Source organism: Enhydra lutris, unplaced genomic scaffold (assembly GCF_002288905.1).
Source record: "Enhydra lutris kenyoni isolate GAN:26980312 unplaced genomic scaffold, ASM228890v2 scaffoldscaffold10, whole genome shotgun sequence".
Classification (NCBI taxonomy): Eukaryota; Metazoa; Chordata; class Mammalia; order Carnivora; family Mustelidae; genus Enhydra; species Enhydra lutris.
The window spans coordinates 29,278,072-29,298,602 of NW_019154094.1; the positions used below are offsets into that span (position 1 = coordinate 29,278,072).

At 32.7% G+C, this 20,531-nt stretch overlaps 1 protein-coding gene across 5 annotated transcripts in view; it reads left to right on the top strand.

Moving 5' to 3' along the window:
• The window catches only part of LOC111144171 (protein phosphatase 4 regulatory subunit 2), a 52,690-nt gene extending 32,427 nt beyond the window's left edge, over window positions 1-20,263 (top strand). For 3 of the 5 annotated variants that reach the window (XM_022498349.1, XM_022498348.1, XM_022498350.1), the window contains 7 exons: window positions 2,904-3,074; window positions 11,905-11,998; window positions 13,571-13,608; window positions 14,701-14,775; window positions 15,022-15,165; window positions 15,833-16,122; window positions 16,376-20,263. In XM_022498349.1, the coding sequence (XP_022354057.1) occupies window positions 2,904-3,074; window positions 11,905-11,998; window positions 13,571-13,608; window positions 14,701-14,775; window positions 15,022-15,165; window positions 15,833-16,122; window positions 16,376-16,695 (1,132 nt within the window). In that variant the 3' untranslated portion in view covers window positions 16,696-20,263. Of the gene's footprint in view, window positions 1-2,903; window positions 3,075-11,904; window positions 11,999-13,570; window positions 13,609-14,700; window positions 14,776-15,021; window positions 15,166-15,832; window positions 16,123-16,375 lie in introns of those variants that run through there. The other 2 variants (XM_022498351.1, XM_022498352.1) reach the window with 2 other exon arrangements.
• The last annotated feature ends 268 nt before the right edge of the window (window positions 20,264-20,531 follow it).

Here is a 20,531-nt window from a genome sequence, read left to right on the forward strand (position 1 = left end):
CTTGTTATTGTCCCAACTTTTTTATTATAGCCACCTTTAGTAGATGTGAAATGGTATCTTATAAAATGTGCTTTGATTTGTGTTTCCCTAGTGGATAATAATGTTAGTCATCTTTTAATGTACTCATTGGCCATTTATCTTCTTTGGAGAAATGCCTATTTGAATCTTTTGTCCAATTTTCAACACTTTTCTTTTGGGGTAAAATATACATAACAAATCTTGGCATTTTAAGTGTATAACTTGGGGACATTAAATACTTCTACAGTCTTGTGCCACCATCATCACTATCCATATCCAGACCTTTTTTTAATCTTCCCAAACTGAAACTCTGTACTCATTAAACAGTAATACCTTACCTTTTCCCCAGCCCCTGGGCTAATGTCTTTCTACTCCTTGCCTCTGATTCTATTTTAGATACCTCATGTAAGTGAAATCATAAAATTTGTTCTTTTGTGTCCGGCTTATTTCACTTAGCATATTGTGTTCAAGATTTTTCAAAGTTGTAGCATGTGCCAGAATTTCCATTTTAAGCCCTAATAATATCCCACTGCATGTTTTTATACCACATTATTTATGCATTCGTGTGTTGATTGATGGTATTTTGCACCTTTTGGCTATTGTGAATAATACTGCTTTGTGAATTGGTGTACACATTCTGATTGAGTCCTTTCACATGTTTTGGGTATTTACTTGGAAAGGGAATGGCTGGACCACCTGGTAATTCTTTGTTTTTGTTTTGTTTTGTTGTTGTTGTTTTTATTTTTGAGAAACCACCACACTTCTCTACAGTTGCTGCATTATTTTGTATGCCCTCCAGCCAGTACGAGGTTCCAATTTCTCTACAGCTTTGGTGGCCAATACTTGCTGTTTCCTGCGTTTTTGTTTTTGTTGTTGTTGTTTGCATAGCAGGCGACCTAATGGATGTGAAGTTCTGTCACGTTTTGGTTTTGATATACATTATCCCAGTGATTAGTGAGGTTGGGCATTTTTCCATGTTATTGGTCTTTTGTATATCTTTGGAGAAATGTCTGTTCAACTATACTTTGCCTGTTTTTTCACTGGGTTGTGTTCTGTGCCCTCCTGCCCTCCCCCACCTTGCTTATTTGTAGGAGTTCTTTTTATCTCCTGGTTATTAACACCTTATCAGATAGATGATTTGCAAGTATTTCTTCCATTCTGTGGGTTGCCTTTTCACTTGTTGATAGTGACCTTTGAGACACAGAAAATATTTTGATTTTGACATAGTTCAAGCTTTTCGTTGTTGTTGTTGTCACACAGTATTGTTTAAGTAGACAGTGACTGATTCTGAAATGTCTTGGGACTGTATCAGGAGCCTTCTAGGCTCCTACTGAAAAACATTTTCTAGTTTCACTTTCTGTTTTGAAGTTCCAATTTCTCATTGGCCACAAGTATTTTAGTTACTAGTTATATCTCTTGAAGTCATTCATTTTTGAAAAAATATCTACCAAATTTTCTTGTTCTAAAAAAGCCTTATTTGACAGTCCTTTCAAGTAAAAATTGCCTTCTAAGATAGCAGCTAGTTCAGCTGGCAACAATATTCAACTGTTGTTCCTTGAAATGTATATAATATTTTGATATATTTTTCATGTATTATTTGTCCCATTTTGTTACAGAGAATATTAAGAAAATACATATTCAGAGGTTGAGTATTAATAAAATTAGTATTTTTTGTTTTATTAAACTTTAAATGAAATGGTTTTTTTGTTTTACTGTGAATTTTGGGTGGGTGAAGAAGGTGATGACTGACTAGTAGATAAGAGTTTGGAACTGTTGCTTGATTTCTGCTAAGTGTCTTCATTTTCCCTGTTGCTGTTCTTGCACCATCAAGACAAATATTAACGTAGTAAAAATATCAACTCTTATTCTTATGAGAAATGGCTTTGGCCTCTTACAATACACTTTTGAGAACTGCTGCCCTAGTTTGTAGGATTATGGATGGGAGAGAAGAGTACAGATTAACACTTCCCTTATTTTGCTTAAGTAGTCACCTGTGTAAGATGTATCTGCTGCCATTAATGGTTTGTACTTTCAACTTTGGGAAATGGTTGACATTCTTGATTCTTGGATCTCCTGGAATTTAGGGTATTCAGGCAGGTATCATCACAAAATTTTTTCATATTAGTGGTAAAATTTAAGAGGACAGGGAGAAAAGGTGTTCTTATTAACCTAGTAAGTGAATAGATATTAAAAGCACATAAATTATATATTTTTACTTTGCAGATACATGTTGCATAGAACCTATGATATGTACCCTTTAAGAGACAGAAGATTCTGAAAATACTAGTTAAAAGAAAAGAGAAATTTGAAGTTCATTTTGCTGTTTAACATAGATATAAGACAAGAAACCTTTATTTGTCTATGTAAGCATTAGAGCTTGAATACTAAGAGCTTCGGGTCTGGAGTCATTCTGACTTGCCTATTTAAAATGTGAACTTGAGCCAATTTCTAATAACCTATTTACGATGGTATGGTAACACCTCCCTGGCTGACTTGTTAGGAGCAATAGAGTCAAAATAATGTTTTAAAGTTGCTAATAATAATGAGACATAGAATATAATAGGCTTTTAGCTGGAGGTTGTTCATTTTAAGGATTTTTTTAATCTTTAGCTGGAGGTTGTTCATTTAAAGATTTTTATCAGAGATTGGGGTTTCATTTGGATCAGGAGTGGGGAGAATTGGTGTAACTAGTTTGGAGTTTGTGAGTCAGATTCATAGGCCTGGTATTTGCCACTTAACAAAGATATTCTCACTGCCCCTTACTCAGATCTTAATGTTATTAGCATCAGTGTTATCCTATATTCTGTTTTGTGCTTTGTGTTCAAGAATTGTAAAGCTACATGTTACTGAGTTTTGTTTTGTTTTGTTTGATTTTTTGCTTATAGGATTCAGTGGTCCCAATTTAAAGGCTATTTTATTTTCAAACTGGAGAAAGTGATGGATGATTTCAGAACTTCAGCTCCTGAACCAAGAGGTCCTCCCAACCCAAATGTTGAATATATTCCCTTTGATGAAATGAAGGAAAGAATACTGAAAATTGTCACTGGATTTAATGGGTATGCACTTAATATTATTTTAAAGGTTTAATTTTTAGCAGAACATTATGGATTTTTACTTGTTTTGATCATTGATTATCCATTAAGTAAGTTCTGTGTCTCAGGTGACATTTAGTAGTTAGTGATTTTTAGCTTACAAGTATTAAATAATTACAGTGTATCTATTTATTTATTTAACTGGAACCACGTTTATGGGTGTATAAGTGGCATTTGGACTTTAAAATGGGTTTGACAGTGGAGGCATTCAGGAAATGTTAGTTTTTTCTTTCCATTTTATATGTGATATAAATCTTTGTACTTTGCCTAGAACCTGCATATCATTGAGATGAGTATTATTTTTTTAAATGAAAAATGACAATTTATGAACGTATAAATTACTTAGGACTTTATATTTAAATTTTTTTTTGGAGTTCCTCTTTTACTCCCAAGTAAACAAGTAATCATTTTTAGCCTTTTGTAAACATTGCATTAAAAGATACAGTGTATTAAAATAAACGGCTATTTTAAAAAATGTTGCTGTGTGTCATATTCTGTGTCATTTTAAGTATTTTTCTTTTTAGGACTTTGTATTTGTAGGGTTTTCTTTATTGAAGGGAAGAAGTATTTTTGATGTTGAATTGTTCAGTATTTAGATTGATGTTAGCGATTTGGATACCAAATTTAATGAATTGTGGATATGTTAACCATGAATTCATATTTGAGATGGGTTTTATTTGAAGAGGTTTCATTTGTAAGTATTAGATAGCATAAACAGTCTCATTCTTTTCAGATATTTAAACACACAGGATTTGCAACAAGGTAGTGTAATTCAGTTAATCCTTTGTTACATATCATGTTTCCATGCTTTTAAGTTTTGAGTTTTGCTTAAAATAACACATTCTTAGACTTTGGCTTTAGGTATGTTGCTAAAGTGCTTTTTGGGGGTAGAATATATGGCTTTATCTTTGAGCTGCCTTTGGGGGTTTGGGATGGGAGGGACACTTATTTTGACCTTGTACCCTGTTGTACTTCTGTACACTCTACCGAAAATTATTTATCTGTACACACATACTGCTTTTGTCAATAATAGTATTTTTTAAAAGCACATACCCAGACAAAGCCACATGCTTTATATTAGAAATACGTTGCATAAGATTTAGTCTTGAACTAAATTATTCAATATAAGAATACTTCTTTGGGATATTTATAAATAGTACACAAATAGTACTTAGACGTTATAACTCATCTTTTCAGTAAGTTATGGCTACCATTTAAAAATTAAGAGTCAAGGTAAAAGAGGTCATCACTTCTCCACCTTTTGGCTAAGATCAAGTGCAAGGTAAAAGAGGTCATAATATGCTACTGCTTTGTGAATGGTAAGCTAATATACTTGTGATTCTGAATTAGTAATACTATTTTCAGTTTTTTCAAAATTAAGATTGACTAGACAGATATGTGGACTAAATAAATCTAAATATTTATAATTTCTTAGTCTGTAAAGCAGGTAATTAACATACTTCTGAAAATTAAATGGTCATTAAATGCATACCTAAGACACAATTGCTTTAAAAATATTTTTCATCTTTGAACCATAAGTATTTTGAACTTACATTGTTTTTAATTTGATTTTTCAAAATAGTTTATGAATCCTTTTTCCTAGTTAGGCGGGATCGAGGTCTTAATCAGTGATAAGTATTTTTCAGTTTTTAATTAACCTTGGTTGTCTTTGTTATATTGATATATTGAAACATGTTCATTTTTTTAAATTTTATTTTTATGTATGAATATATATAAATTAATTGGTATGTTAAAAATTTTGCTAAGAGTAGTGGCTCCAAGTAGCATTTTGGTCTTTTTCAGCCAGATTGAGGATTTGTCCTTCTTAGTATACCTTTACCACTCTTTATAATAGGTCACCTTTTAAGTTATAAAAATATTTGTTAAAATTTTTAAAAGATCCTTAGATGTCACAGGAGTAGTACATAAAGAAAAGAAAGTGGGATCATGTCATATGCTAGTTGTATTTTCCTTTTTGAAGAGCTTTGACATCTATCAGAGCATTTATAGTGGTATCTTCTGTTCATCTGTATTTGAAATGACTGCATTATTTTTTATTATACGAACAAGTTTGCTTTATTTCTGTTGGTGGGTGTTTATTTTTGATTATTTTAAGTAGTGCTTGTAGTGAGCATCCTTGTACGTACCTTCTTGTGTTGATGAATGTCACACATTGAATGTATGTGTAGATTGTTGCTTTTAATTTGTAGAAATGGAATTGTTAATGTCACAGTGTACACATACTCAAAATTTCTCTTGAACTGTCAAGTTGACCTTGCAAAATGTGTATTATTTCATGTGTGTGTAAATGCAGATACTGTAATTCCTTAATATTGTGTGTGTGTGCAGCACATGCATGTGCGCACAGATTTATGTGTCTTTGAGTGCAGGTGAAATTGAACATTTATCAGGTTCTTATTAGCTCTTACAAATTGTGGTTTCATACCCTTTTTTGTTTTTCTTACTTTGGAGTGATTTTCTTATTGGTAAGTTTATTGTTTTTGCTTTTAATTAGTAAAAGCTCGGTTTTTAAATGCTTCATAGTATTTAGTCCTGAAAAAGATTATTCATTTTCTAAAGTTATTTTAGTATATTTTCAACATTTAAATTTCCCCTTTGAAGTGGAAATTGTCCATACACTTGTTGGCTTGATTTCTTGAACTGTAAGATTCTGAAAGACAGGGTTAACTGTCTTTTCCAAACAAGGCCTACAACAGTGAATGCCTGAACAGTAGGTTTTCAAACAGTACTGAATAAATCAGTGAAAGAAATAAAAACATGTTTCTATATTTGTATTTTATTTGTAGTAGTTCATTCCTGCTGTACACAAAGAGGCACTTCAAGGGGTAGAAAGAAATGTGATTTACATTTTTAGTAGTTTTTTAAAAGATACTTATGTGTCGACTCTAAATTACTGACAGTTTAAGAATAATGAATATAAATTAACTGTGTCTTTGCTTCTCCTTTGTTAGTGTTGTTATATCTTTCTAAAATAAGCAGTAAGTTTAAGGTACTGAGTGGTTGACTAAAGTAGTGTTTATGAGCAGGTCTGGAAAAAGTACATAACCATTTGATACCTAAAGATCTTTTTTGTCACATCATCTTTCTAAGGCAGGTACAGTTGGTTACAACTGAAGAGCACTTTTCATCTTTTGGCATGATAGTCTTTCTGAATATTGAATTTCTTCTCTAAAGTTACTTTAATGTACATGATTGACCAGATTTTTCTTAGTGATAAAAGCTTTCACATTGTCGGGTTTTTTAAAAATTTTTAATTTTTATTAACATATAATGTGTTATACATTATTGTTTTATATGTGTGTTGCTTACACACAGATAGCGCTTGAAAATTTCTGCACCTGAGAGTGTGCCTCTTCATACTTTTTTAAAAGGTCATGTAAGAGATTTTTGTATTCTTAAATCTGAATCATAGATTTAAAGCATAATCCTATTTTGATTTTGTATTGTTTGCTTTACAGTTAGCTTGAGATTATTCAGGGATGAGCGAATAGGTTCTAGCTATTTGTTACTTTGTTCTCTTACTTCCTTTGACCTATTTTATTGCTGCTTCCAGAATTCTCTTCAGTTGTTTAGGAGAAATAGAGTTTTTGTGTCAGTATTTGTTGACCATATTAAATCTTTTAGCTAAATGTGTTTATTTCCATTTTCTTCACTGTCTTTCACTTAGCATAACTAGTTGAGAATTGGAATTATTTAGTAGCCTTCCCTCCTCCTACCTCACCTTGCCTTGTCCTTTGATCATATGGTTTGATTTGATGTTCTAATAAAATGTTTTAAATTGAAAGGTAGGATACAGCAAAAGTCCAGATTTTTTTCTTGACATTTTTGATTTGATGCCAGAACAAGACAGTTCAGACTACTGTAGGCACTATAAGAGATTATTAACTTGAATGAAAGTGTTGACAGTTGCTACATACTTATTTTGGGATGGGGAGTGGTACAGATACTAGTTTATAATTACTTAGCATTATTTAAAGAGGCTACTTCTTCATTTTATTAATTGTTTGTACTTGTCATTTTACATTGATGTTTTTTAGTAAATCTCAATTTCTGACATTTGATTTGAGGTAGAAAATATATACATAACGATATTTAAGTATGTGTATATTTGTACAGATGTAAAGCCTGAGTACTGATAGAGATATTGCGTAGATACTAAGATAAAGATAATATCAGTGAAATTTCCAGTGATATTTCTGACTTTTGTAGGACTTAAGAGTACCCAAAACTGAACCTGTTTGTTCAGCCTTAGATAACTGAGATAGATATATAGAGATATTTTATTTTATTTTATTTTATTTTCTTAGTGGTAACTGAGATACATTTAAGCTAGTTTTTACCTGAATAGTTCAGGTCAGATTTAAGTGATTTTGTTAACTAAGGCATGGTACAAATGTAGCCATTCATAGAAAATAAGGACATAGTAAAAATGACATCTTTATGCGTAAAACTGAAGTTGAGCTGGCTGTTTTAATATTTTTCATAACAGGATGTCTGATTTTATGGTTATCTCTTCGTTTTTATACTCAAACGGCCTCTGTGTTATATTTTATATTCCTCTCTTTTTCATGAGGAAAGTTGCTTGCATTGGAAAGGAATAAGGTAATCAGTTATCTGATTTTATCTTAAATTCTGAATTAAGTGCACATTTTTCTTCTCTGAATTTCTTCTTTCCAACTGAATACCTGTATATATTCAGAATGGTTGTATACATTGGTATACATTCAGAATATTTGTACATTTTAATGATGAAACATTAAATAGACTAAGATAAATTTTAGTCAAACTGTAATCTCTGCTTAAAATACAAGATAGGAAATTCTTCCTTGAGGTGTTGGCCTTATTGTCTAAAATTTCTTTCTATTAAAAGTAGCATTGGATTGCTAATTCATGGTTTGATGTCTTTCCCTGATATTCAGCCCCTTTCATGATACTGAATTCTCATTAAGACTTATGCATGTAAAGGGTTGGGCATACAGAGGGAGAGAGAATCTCAAACAGGCTCCACACCCGGTTCAGAGCTTGATCCCTGAGATCAATCTATGAGATAGATCTCATGACCCTGAAATCTTGACCTGAGCTGAAATCAAGAGTTGTTGCTTAACTCACTGAGCCACCCAGGAGCCCTAATACTTTTTTTTAATTCAGTGAATGGGAACAATTGCAGTCAAATTCAGATACTATAACTAATGTAAAACGTGTTAGTTGCTCTCCTTGGAATTTAAAGGAGTATTTTAAAAGATAGAGATAAACTTTTGGTTTTGTTCCTCTATAGTTGGTCTTTGGGGTGTTTGTGCTTTCTGCAGCCTTCATTAATTAGTGGGTTAGGATCAGGATGATGATAGGAACTAAGATTTAATGAATACCTTATAAAATATTTCAGGCACTGTTAAATGGTTTAGATACATTATATTTTATTTAGTCTTCATGATAATCAGTAGTGAGAAGTATACGTTCAGAATCCCTGTTTCCTAGATATGGAAATGAAACTTTAAGAGAGATAAATTCAACCTGGACACAGTCTCTCAGTGGGCTAGTGAGTATGCCTTTTTATGCACACTACCTTATAATTTGTACATCAAAAGTAGACTGGACGTCAGTGTTCTATAGTGTTTCTGGGTGATACCATTTGAAAGGACTTGTCACTTTTGGATCCTTTACTTGATGTGGGGTTTTTTCCCTCCCAAGTTTTAGTGGATTTCGTGGATACACCTTTTTTTTTTTTTTTTAAGTTGAAAAGTTGAAAATGCTAGCTAGTCCTGTTCCATGTTTCCCCCCACCCAGTTCTTTATGTAATCTTAGTTTTTATCTTAGGATGGCAGGGAAATAAGTAATATATTGCAGAGTAAACAATCTGTTCTATTTGAAATAACCCCAAATGTTTTTCTATTAAATTATTTTATAGTATATTGTTCCAATGAATATCCTTACCCATTTCCCCAAATTTAGGGATTCTGAACCAGGTTCAGAATTCTGAATTCTGGTTCAGAATCCCTAAATTTGGGGAAATCTGGTTTTTGCTTTTTTCTTCTTGGCACATAAGGTCTTAATTTAGTTAGTGATTTTTATTGGAAAAAGTTTTAATATTTTCAGGAGTTAGAAAAAACTGTTTTGTATGCTGTATCTAAGGAGTAATAGCAAACCTTGCACAGATTTTTTGTACCAACCATTTTGGATTTGGTTATCTGGTTTATTCTTATACCTCCTTTTAAAGATCTAACATAGATTAAGTGTTCCCAGGTTCAGACTTACCTCCTTGGCATACAATTTATTCTGTTTTGAGAACACTGTACAAAATTTTATTGACATTTATTGTAGTTATTTACATGCTCTGATTTTAGCTTGTGGTAGGCTTTCATATTACCTAAAAGGTTAAAAATTACAACTGTGTAAAGAGACCGTCAGTGCATTTGGCAAGATTATATTAATGTTTCCAAAGGATACTTTTATTTGCAAGTAATACTTGTATTTTAGCCTGCTTATGCAAGGGGGTGGGTATTATATGAGATTTTAGTGCCATCTATTGGACACTTCGTAAAATACCTTCAAAAGCTCTTGAAAGCTCTTGAAAGTGTCTAAGGAGTAAACACGTTTTATCATAGGCTTTTATTGCTGACAGTGCTGTGCAAACATAATACCTTTTTCTCCCTAAAAGCAGTATTATTTATCAATACATGCATTGTTAATAATAGGCTACACTTTTACTTGCCTTCCTGAAGAAAATTAGCCAAAACATGTAAACATTGTTAAACAGACAATTTAAAGATACTTATGTTTTAAAGTTATTTTTATCTTAAGAGAAGATACTGGTTTTTGGTATTGAAGGAAATTTAGTTGGAGGAAAAGATAGATAATTATCTGTTGAAATTGTCTGTTAAGTATCGTTTGAATATTCTTAACAGTGGGTGCTATTTTGTTTATTTTTTAATAATGTAGACACTTCTGATTGTATCACTGTGAGTTAATTAATGAGGGGATAACATAGATAGGTGGAGTTTGTGTGTTTAAGGTTTGGAAAGTAATGAATTTGAAGAAGGGGCTGAGGTGCTGGTATACCATTAATACTCAGAAATCCATGGTGGTACTGCATTTCAGATACGTATGTGTACAAATAACTCGCATATTGAACCTAATATAAAGGAGGAGATCCTGCCCTTGAGCTTTCAGGAAAGACATTTTGTAAACTCATGTTGTTTATTATGTATGTAGCTTGGGAAAATGTTTCCCTGTATTTTTTAATGCAGTTAACAGTTTCGTGTATTAGCTATAGGTTTTCACTTATGTGGTGTCTTTATAGGAATGAATAAAACAGACCAGTAAACTGTTTCATTATTAGTAACGTTGTTGGTGTGCTTTGTTTCCTTTTTCCATTTCAAAGATTCTTCGTTTTGACTGTGTGTGTACTCCAGTCTGACCATATTTCAAAAGCAAGAAACCGTATTCTTTCTCAGAAACCCAAAGGAATTTTCTTTAGCAGTCATGGTGAACGTCAGAGTTCTGTAATTTCTAGTTGCTTCTGAGTATTTGTGATATCAGACACACATTTAGTTAGCTCTCAGTCTCTTGTTGACAGAATGATAGTTTCTGATTTTTAGGTTTTGATCCTACTTGAGAAAAGATAGATTCTTGGGCTCTCCTAAGTAAAATGATTGTTTTCATATGAATAACATACACTTTACACCTTTACAAAATTTGTTATAAACCTTATACTGGCTTTTTATAAGAACATAAGAATAATATTGATGCTAAGGATATGAGGACTAAATATGGTCTGTCCCATTAAAAAATAAACAAGATTTTAAGTATGTTTGGAATAATGGAGGGGATGATAAGGGATTTGAAGTTAGAGACACTAGGTTTGAGTCTTGGCACTGTTACGTACTAGCTGCTTTCCTTTGTGGGAGAGTATTATATCAAAATTCCTATACATAGTAAAGAACTTTGTGAATATTAACTCTTAATTTGAGGTTTTGTAATTCTCTTTATAAGGAAAGTAAATAGATTTGAATGGCATATAATGAAGTCTGAAGTTTATGTCTGTACTTTTTAGCTGTTTGTCCTATCTAATGCTTTTAGGTTGGCTGTACAGACTGTAATTCTGAGAAATGCTGAAGTGTGTGAGATAAATTTTTAAATATTTATAAAAGATTTTAGTTCCAACTTACATCAGTTTTGTATTTGATATGATCAAGTGAAAATTTAATTATGGTAAGGCACTTACCAAAATATTGATTGTATTTGTGTGTATTTTACATCTTATGAATCCTAGATTGTGTGTAAAACTAACTGTGGAGCAGAACTCTATCATACGTCTTCATTGGAATCATTTGCCTTGTTCTGTCTGATACTACATTTGTAGTTTTATTTGGAGACACTGTAAAGAAACCTGTATGTGCAAAGGAATGCTTGAGGGAAAATTCCTGTACTTAATAAACTGTAACTTGATTATTATTCGTGTTGCCTCTCTTGTAAACTTTAATCGTATTCAGAATGTCAAAAATATGTTTCTCCATTAATTTTGAAACTTCTAAATTTTGTGTGTTCTTTTTTAAATTGCGTTTTAAGCTAGGGATTTTCTTGTTAAAGAGATAGGTGTGCTTATTATCTTGAGTATTTTTTAAGTCACTCATCTTTTCATCTCCCTATTGTAGCAGTTTCTTTTATCGCTTAATACATGGGTAACTAGATAAATCTTTAAATAGTAAGAGTAATAATGTTTCTGATTCTCTTGATAATTAATGACCTCAAACTATAAAATTATATTCTTTTGCAGTATCCCTTTTACTATTCAGCGACTATGTGAATTGCTAACAGATCCAAGGAGAAACTATACAGGAACAGACAAATTTCTCAGAGGAGTAGAGAAGGTATTTATCTTAATCATTGGGATTATATTAAACTTTATTTCTGAAGAGAGCACTGAGTAAGTTCTGCTTCAGGCACCTTTTCTTCAAGTAGATTTCCTGAAACATACCTGAAGTTTTTTTTTCCCAAATTGTTTTCCTAATTTGGGAAAAACTAAGTTTTGGAGCAAGATTTAATAGAAGGGACACAGAGGGAGGACTTGATCAGCGAAGTTTGGGGAATGCTGCTTACTGTCTCTTCCAAATTCCTAGTACACATTAGCATCAAAGGCTCTCCAAAGTTCTGGAATTGATATTTTAACTTTAGCTGTGTTTTGCACACTTGTTACCCATGGAATTCATTTCTTCATTTCTGGACTTCACAGGTGCACAACTTTGGAAAATCTGATGAAAAATTTAACTTAGATATTGAGAAAGATGTAGATCAGACTTAAGAATGAAGAAGTGTTTTTTTGTCGGTAAGGGATGTTAGTTGTAAGAGAAGGGCATATTGGATCTAGGAAACAATGTGATGAACAAAGACATCCAGGTGTTTGAGGGAATAATAAGTAGGAAATGGACTTGTTTGAAGTGAAGAACCAATGAGAGAGCCCTGTGAGAACCAAGATTGGACCAGTAGGTTGCTAATTCCCTCTGATTGATCCTAAAACATTGTCCAATGTTCATTTTATGGTTATAATTCAGATTCAGTTTATTCACCCTTGGAGCAGGAATCTAAAACCGTTACTTAATGTTTACAACAGATCTTAGGGCCTTACTGGATTAATTTGTTTTGTTGTGTTTCCATGCCCTTGATTTAATGAGATTTCTGAAGGGCAGGAAAGTGAGATGATTCATCAGCACTTACTTTCAGCTTATTGTCTTTTAATAATTAGATTTTGGCAATCTTTGAATGAAGAGGCAGTCAAAGTAGTCATACCAGGAGTGGTCCTATCACCAAATCAGGGCTGCAGTGTTTCGTATTTGGGTGACCATGGACCAGTTACATAACCTAAGTCTCAGTTTCTGATCTGTGAAATATGGTTAATAGGACTGCAGAAGTGCTGCTGAAAAGCACTTCCTATGGGTCATACTACACTTTTAATGAATATTGACTATAGGAAAGTCAGTATTACTGGGAAGATTATATTATTAAAAAGTCTGAAGCTCTTTTTTTGGATGTATGATACTACTACACAAACTTTTGATTGTGTACTGCTTTTTAAGGAAATTCATTATACATGGCCTGAATACTTCAGTCTCTAAGTATCTTGGCATGATTTCTATCTAAAATAAGACTGTGGTTCCACTGTATTAAATTTGATACATATCAGGGCCCCAAAGTAGCTCCAGTAGAATTAAAATAATACTGGCAGAAGGAGCAAATGGTTTAGTTGGTCATTAGATTTAGTGTGTTAATTGTTTTAGTTTCTCTTGTTTGATTAAAAGTTTTTACTTTTCACCATTTATTTTCTTGTATTAGTAAAATTGGATAGATGGGGTGCCAGGGTGATTGTGAGCGCTTAAAAACAAATGGTTAACCTTTATTTCGTAGTGCTTTTCTGCATATTAAAGCATCAATTTTTGTTGTTGCAGAATGTGATGGTTGTTAGCTGTGTTTATCCTTCTTCAGAGTAAGTAAAGAAATTTTTAAAAATTTCTGTATATACTGATTATATCATATCTAATATTTTCTAATATATAAGTATTTAAATTAGGTCACATTTATTTTATATGGAAATGATGCAGGAAAATATTTTAAATACTTGTGAACCTACCACCCAGTCCCTCAAGTAGAGTATTACCAATGATATCATCTGTATGATTTTCTAGTAAAGAGGTTTGGATTAAAGTGATTGGTGATTTACTGTAATCTTAAGATTTGTGGATTTATGTACTGTCATGGTACTCAGGGCCCTGAGATCCCATCCTAGATACCTTGCCATGGCATGTCTGGGGGATAACTCCTAGGTTTGGAATAGTTCCTTGATGACTTTCCTCCTCACGATGGAAAAGCATTTTCAGTTGTCAAGATTTATATAGCAAATTAATGTGTTGGTTTAAGACGCAATCCTTGGCACTATTAATGTTTTCTTACGATTCTTTGTCCTGGGAATTAAAGTGGGGTTAGCACTGTCCTAGGCTTCTGCCTACTGGATGCTAATAATGCCCCTTTTTCCCTGAAAAATGTCTTCAGACATTGCCAAAAGTCCACTGGGACTGTGGGGTCCATGAAGGGGAATTGAGAGAACGATGTCTTCTGTTAAGAAACACTGGATTTAGGGCACCTGGGTGGCCCAGTTGATTCAGCGACTGCCTTAGGCTCAGGTCATGATCCCGGTGTTGTGGGATCAAGTCCCGCATCGGTCTCCCAGCTTCATGGGGACTCTGCTTCTCCCTCTGACCCTCTCGCATCTCATGTGCACGTGCTTTCTTTCTCTCTTTCAAATAAATAAAGAAAAATTTTTAAAAAGAAAAAAAGGCACTGGATTTATAAAATGTCTGTGATTTTATAGACGATAACATTGTTTTTAGAACTCTAGCAAGAATATACCTGTGTTAAATGAGATGTTAAGGTAATCCCGTAGTTAATGCTATTTCTTAAAGAATTCTGTTCGTTATGTTCTGTGACTGTGAGATTGTACAAAAGATCCTTTAGGCCTGTGGCTCTTATCAAAATTAAAGAACTAAAGGGTCTATAATAATGTTTTTTCCTTTTCTCATAGGAAAAATAATTCTAATAGTTTAAATCGAATGAATGGTGTTATGTTTCCTGGAAATTCACCAAGTTATACTGAACGGTGAGATTATTGATTTTAATATCCAGAGAGATTGTATATTCCTAATTTTGAGAAGCAGGTTCAATTCTTAAATAAAATTGGGCATTTTATGGAAGCCATAGAATATACTGAACAATTAATTTGGTAACCCTGAAATCTTGAAAGTCAAAGTTAGAGTAAATACTTCTGTGATGTGTTCATATAAGCAGACCTTGGGAGGGTGACTTCTTACCAAATGAGAAAATGATGTTCTTTATCTTATCCTAGGTCTAATATAAATGGGCCTGGAACACCCAGGCCACTTAATCGACCAAAGGTTTCTTTGTCAGTCCCCATGACAACAAATGGCTTGCCTGAGAGCGCAGACAGCAAAGAGTCAAACTTACAGCAAAATGAGGACAAAAATCACAGGTTTGTATGCGATTTATATTTAAAAACAGAAAATGTTTTCAAAATAGGTTGGCATTTATCCTTTCAGCACTCTTTATCTACTCTATGCTATTGTTTTGAGAGACACAGCAAGGTTTTATTGTGGTCTATGGCTTCTGGACTTTTTCAGCAATAGCACATGATGAAGATAGTCCTAGAGAAGCTTAAAACTGCTAATTTGTAATAGCATCTTAAGAAAATAAAGTGATTATAATGCTTTCTATTTCTTGTTTTTGAAAGTAACCTGAAAAGAGAAAAGATTTATCAGAGCTGAAGATTTTTAGTTATTTCTCATTGTAGATCATTAAAGGAAAGCTTTTATTTATATCCCAAAGCAGACTAAACAGGTGAGAGGTCTTAATGAGTATGTCCATCTGGAAGACTTGTAGTTCTCTTACGGAAAGGCATTTTAAGTTACTGGGAAATTGAACAGAAATGTCATATAACTTGTTGACTAGTTCTAGTGGGAAATATTTGTGACACAGTTGAGGTTCCCTTGAAATTATTCTCGTGTTTCTCTTTGTTCAGATGTTATAATTTAACTTTGACACTGAAATGCAATTTTAAAAAATTATTAGACCTTAAAAATGAGAGTGTGGAAGATGAAGAAAACAGTCTTATTAATGACACTTTAAAAAAACATTTACAGTGACTCTGTGACATCTGAATCAGAAGGTTCCTCAGTGAGCCCTATAAAAAATAAACATCCTGATGAAGATGGTGCGGAGGCCGAGGGGCATGAGGTAAAAAGACTCAGGTTTGACAAAGAAAGCGAAGTCAGAGAGACAGCCAGTCAAACATCTTCCAGTGAAATTGCTTCGGTTATGGTAGAAGAAACAGAAGCGTCGTCATCATCTCAGGATAAAGACAAGGAAAGTAGTTGTACCAGGCAGCACTGTACAGAAGAGGATGAAGAAGAGGATGAAGAGGAAGAAGAAGGTATTTAGAGACCATCTGTAAAAGGGTGGAGTAAGGAGATCCTCAAATTCTTGTACTTCATTTTGCCTGAAAGAATTTAACATAATGGAGCTCCTTGTAATGCTGTTGTTGGGCTTTTCTCCCACCTGTATGTATTTGCTGCTGAGTTTCAGGGGATATGATTTGAACTGTAGAATATCAGAATTCATGAAACTTAACTGTGGAGGTATTTTGAAAATAAAATTTAACTACAACAACATTTGCTTATTTTTAGAGTCTTTTATGACATCAAGAGAAATGATCCCAGAAAGAAAAAATCAAGAAAAAGAATCTGATGATGCCTTAACTGTGAATGAAGAGACTTCTGAGGAAAATAATCAGATGGAGGAATCTGATCTGACTCAAGCTGAGAAAGATTTACATTCTGAAGGTAGTGCAAATACAGGCCCTGTAAGTAGTGGTTCTGATTGCCATGAGACAGAAGAATTAGTAGGATCCAACTCCAGTAAAACTGGAGAGATTCTCTCAGAGTCATCCATGGAAAATGAGGACGAAACCACAGAAGTCACAGATGAACCAATGGAACAAGACTAACTATTGAGAAACATGTAGATGCAGTATTTTACATACAGTTCTGGTTTTACACTGTATAAAACTTTTATGTAATAAAGTGGACCTTTAGTTTTACAAGAGAAGCAGGTTGTAAAATAAAGTACTTTATGGGATAAATCCTGAAAGAGTTGTACATGTAAGAACTGTGAATATCAGCTCCTCTGGGTCCTGCGTACCGCTGACTTTTTTTTTTTTTTTTTTTTTTCTCCTGGTCTTGTCAAATCAGTGGTTTGTGTATAGATTTTTTTTTTTTTAAAGAATTAAAGTTTTTAAACTGGAAGGTAATAATTATAATTTTGAAAACCTTTTGGAGATTATCACATTTAGTTTATACATATGCAAGAAATCTTTTTGTCTTGTCTCTTTCTGACAACTCTAGCAGTTTTCATATTTTGGTCATAGTTTCAACATTTTAACATGTGAATTATAGGGTTTCATGCTGGCTTCCAGATTTTATTGTTTGACTATGTACAATGGAACTTTAAGTCATATATACATATATATATATATTATTCTAAGGGGGGAAATGTTCTATTTTTCTGTTTCTATAAGAGATGAATACAGTGAATACTTTTTCTATTGGTAATGATTGAGTTCACCTCTTTCAGAAGACAGTTTCAGTTTCTCTTCTGAGTAATTCAAATAAAATCTGGCCCTTGTGAAACCCTGGAAATAAGTCTGTTGAAATACCAGGTTAAACACATTCCAAGAGATCTGTTCTAACTAAAATTCTTTTGTATACTTCTGAGGTGCCTGAGAAAAAGACTTCATTATTTATGAGAAAATATGCTTTATCTTGGAAACTGTGTTCAAACATTAGCTTACTATTTTGTAGAATGAATGCTGACATGAGACCATCTCAGAAGAACCCGGCAGGTTCCTTGACCTTTTGCTTGCTTTTCTGAACATTGTGAATATTACACATTTCTTTCTAAATTATTCTAGAGTATGCAAATGTCAATGGTATGAAACCCCACTGTACTGGAAGAATTAATATATTACTATAGTAATGTACTGGAGCTAAATGACTGAAGCTTTAGGGGTGCATAGAAACCACCATAATTTGTATGACATTTTGAAGTGAATTAAATATTTTTGAACATGCTTCTTCGACAGCCAGTGTTATATTTTTCAGATTAACACAAAGCACAATGATTACTCTAAACTCAATATTTTCAAATTCACATATTTAAAAGTCATGCAAGCTGCAACTTCCCTGTCAAAATTACTGGCTGCCAAATTTATACCTGTTTCTTCAGCTGTACCTTTTGATATTTAGAATTTTTAAATTTCTGTAAAGTAGATTTTGTAGAATGTAATGTGTTCACTGCCTTTGTGAAGCGGTATATAATTGTATAATTTCTGTGTGTAAACTGAATGCTTGGGCTTTCAATACAGTATTCATATAAAGCAATAAATATTAATGTTATGAAATATTTGAGTACATTTTTATCAAAATACAAAAGAATCCCTTTTTTAGTTTCAGATACCTGAAGTACACAGATGAACTTATAAAACTGATGCAAACAATTTCTGACACTGTATCATAATCTTTGGGGTGATGTGGGTGGCGACCACAACTTTTGCATTTTGACTACTTAAATTGCTATGACTAAAATTACCAAATGATTTGGCTCCGTTTATGTTTATAGGGTAAATATACTACTGACTGACTTGACTGTCAGGTTCACAGCAGCTTGATGATATATTTAAGAATATGTCTAGTAGTTAAAATAAAAATTGAATATTGATTTACTGTACCCAGGAGGGGAGAAAAAATCACACATTGTAAATTTTTAAAAATTTTTTTTGCAAAAATGTTGAAGCCAATTTTAAATGTGACATTCATTTGTAGTGACCTATTGACCTATTATTTTGTTGAGGGATATTTTGCCAATGAGAACAGATTTTAAACATTTTAATTTTAGAAATTTTGAAATTTTCTTTAGGATATTTATGAAATTATTGTCAATAAACGTATTCTTTAAGATCCTGTGACCTTTTGATATTTTTTGTTTTAATTGTGCCATGGACCATTTGTAAACAAATCAATTTACTTTTGTTGGTTTTAAGTTGAAGATTTAGCGTCATGACTTTGAGGTCTGTGGTTTTATTTGTAAACTTGCAATTGCTATTTTTGCAAGGGCAAATGTATTTCTTTATTAAATAAAGTACAATAATGGTGAATGTACCAAAATGCCATCACTTAACTCTATGAGAGATCTGCATTTTAATCTATAGTTTAATAGTTTTAATATTTATTAGATATTCATATGTTGATCATAGATCAAACTTGTTGCTGTTCACACAGATAATTGTAGAATGCTCACGGAATATCTCCTTTAGGATAGGTGGAATACTGTAGTTAAACTGGGAAACCTTGTTCAGCTGGTTTAAGATACTGATGCCCATTTGGAAGTAGATTTCCGCAAGTATGCATAGGTGCACTTACATAGACTTTGCTTAAATGAAAATGTCAGTTGTAATAGTAACTGATTCAGATGTGAATTTTTTAAAGGCTGATTTTAGGCACATTTTCTTACATCAGCAAAGTCATATTAAAGATCTAAATGAAGAAGCAAGACCTCAGTGATTAAAAATGTTATTTTTCCCTTTTTTGGCCTTGAGCAGATTGTTTACCTATTAGAATCTAGACTCTGAACCCAATATGTAAAAAGAACTTGAAATGCTGATGAGGATAGAGAATAATATGTAATATGTTTTTAGCACTTTCCCCTTTTAAAAAAGTAAAAATATCCTAGTACATTTTAAAAATTAGATCTTTTCAGCTCTGAAAATGTAGCAGAACAGAAATAAGTGGTGGAAAATGTCCTATTTTAAATGTTGATTATTAAATAAATTTAATCCAGTTAGGATTTATTGTAACTACACCTTTCAACAATGTGGACAGAGCAGTGGAATTCCCCGTCAGAGAGCTATAACCCTTTGGCTTGGAAAGGCGTTCCAGAAATCCTGCGCCAGAAGGTATAGCCTGTTAAAGCATAGAGGTTCAGAGTACTTTGTTTTGCTGGTGTAGATAGGCATGTATTTATGCATTTTTGCATTTGTAAAATCAGTAATTTTTCAAATAATGTAAATGTAATATACTAGTTTACTTATAAAGGTACTGGGCAGAATCTATAGCTGCTACAATGTTTATGAGAAATGTAACGTGATAAGGATGAAAATGCAACTTGTAGAACCAAAGGAAATAAAAATTTTGGATAGTGTTTCAAGTTGTCTTCTGAACAGGAGTTTCTTAATTACATTGGTTTTGATCAAATGAAGCTCAGTTCTCTTGAGATTTGTGCTAATCATAAAATGGATGAATGCAAAAACACCTTGTAATTTTATGTGGAATTATTATAATTAGGTTTATTGGATTATTGGCCTAATAAGAATGCTAGTATGTATTGGTTAGGATACATCTAATATTTCACATTTAAAAAATAATCAGTACACTTCAGAATTTTCTTTTATTTCAATTTGGAGCCTAGATTACTTTGCCAAATGTATTATTTTCATAATGCAATAAAATATAAATTAGAAAAATATATGTGTGGAATTATTTTATTTTCTTTAATAGTTCACACCTCTGTCCCAGCTCCTGCTCCCCAGTCACTTTAGATGGTTTAGGATCCGAAGGCATTTCCTGGTCTGTAAGGGAAAAAGCTTAATGCAGGAACTTATTGTACCTCTGTTTCTTAAGTCTTAAGGATTTCCGCGTGGAGGGTGCAGCTGACGTGAATGGACAACTCAAACCTGGTATCTGACAGAAGTCCTGACTCACCTTATAAAAAAGTTCTCTTTTGGCATAA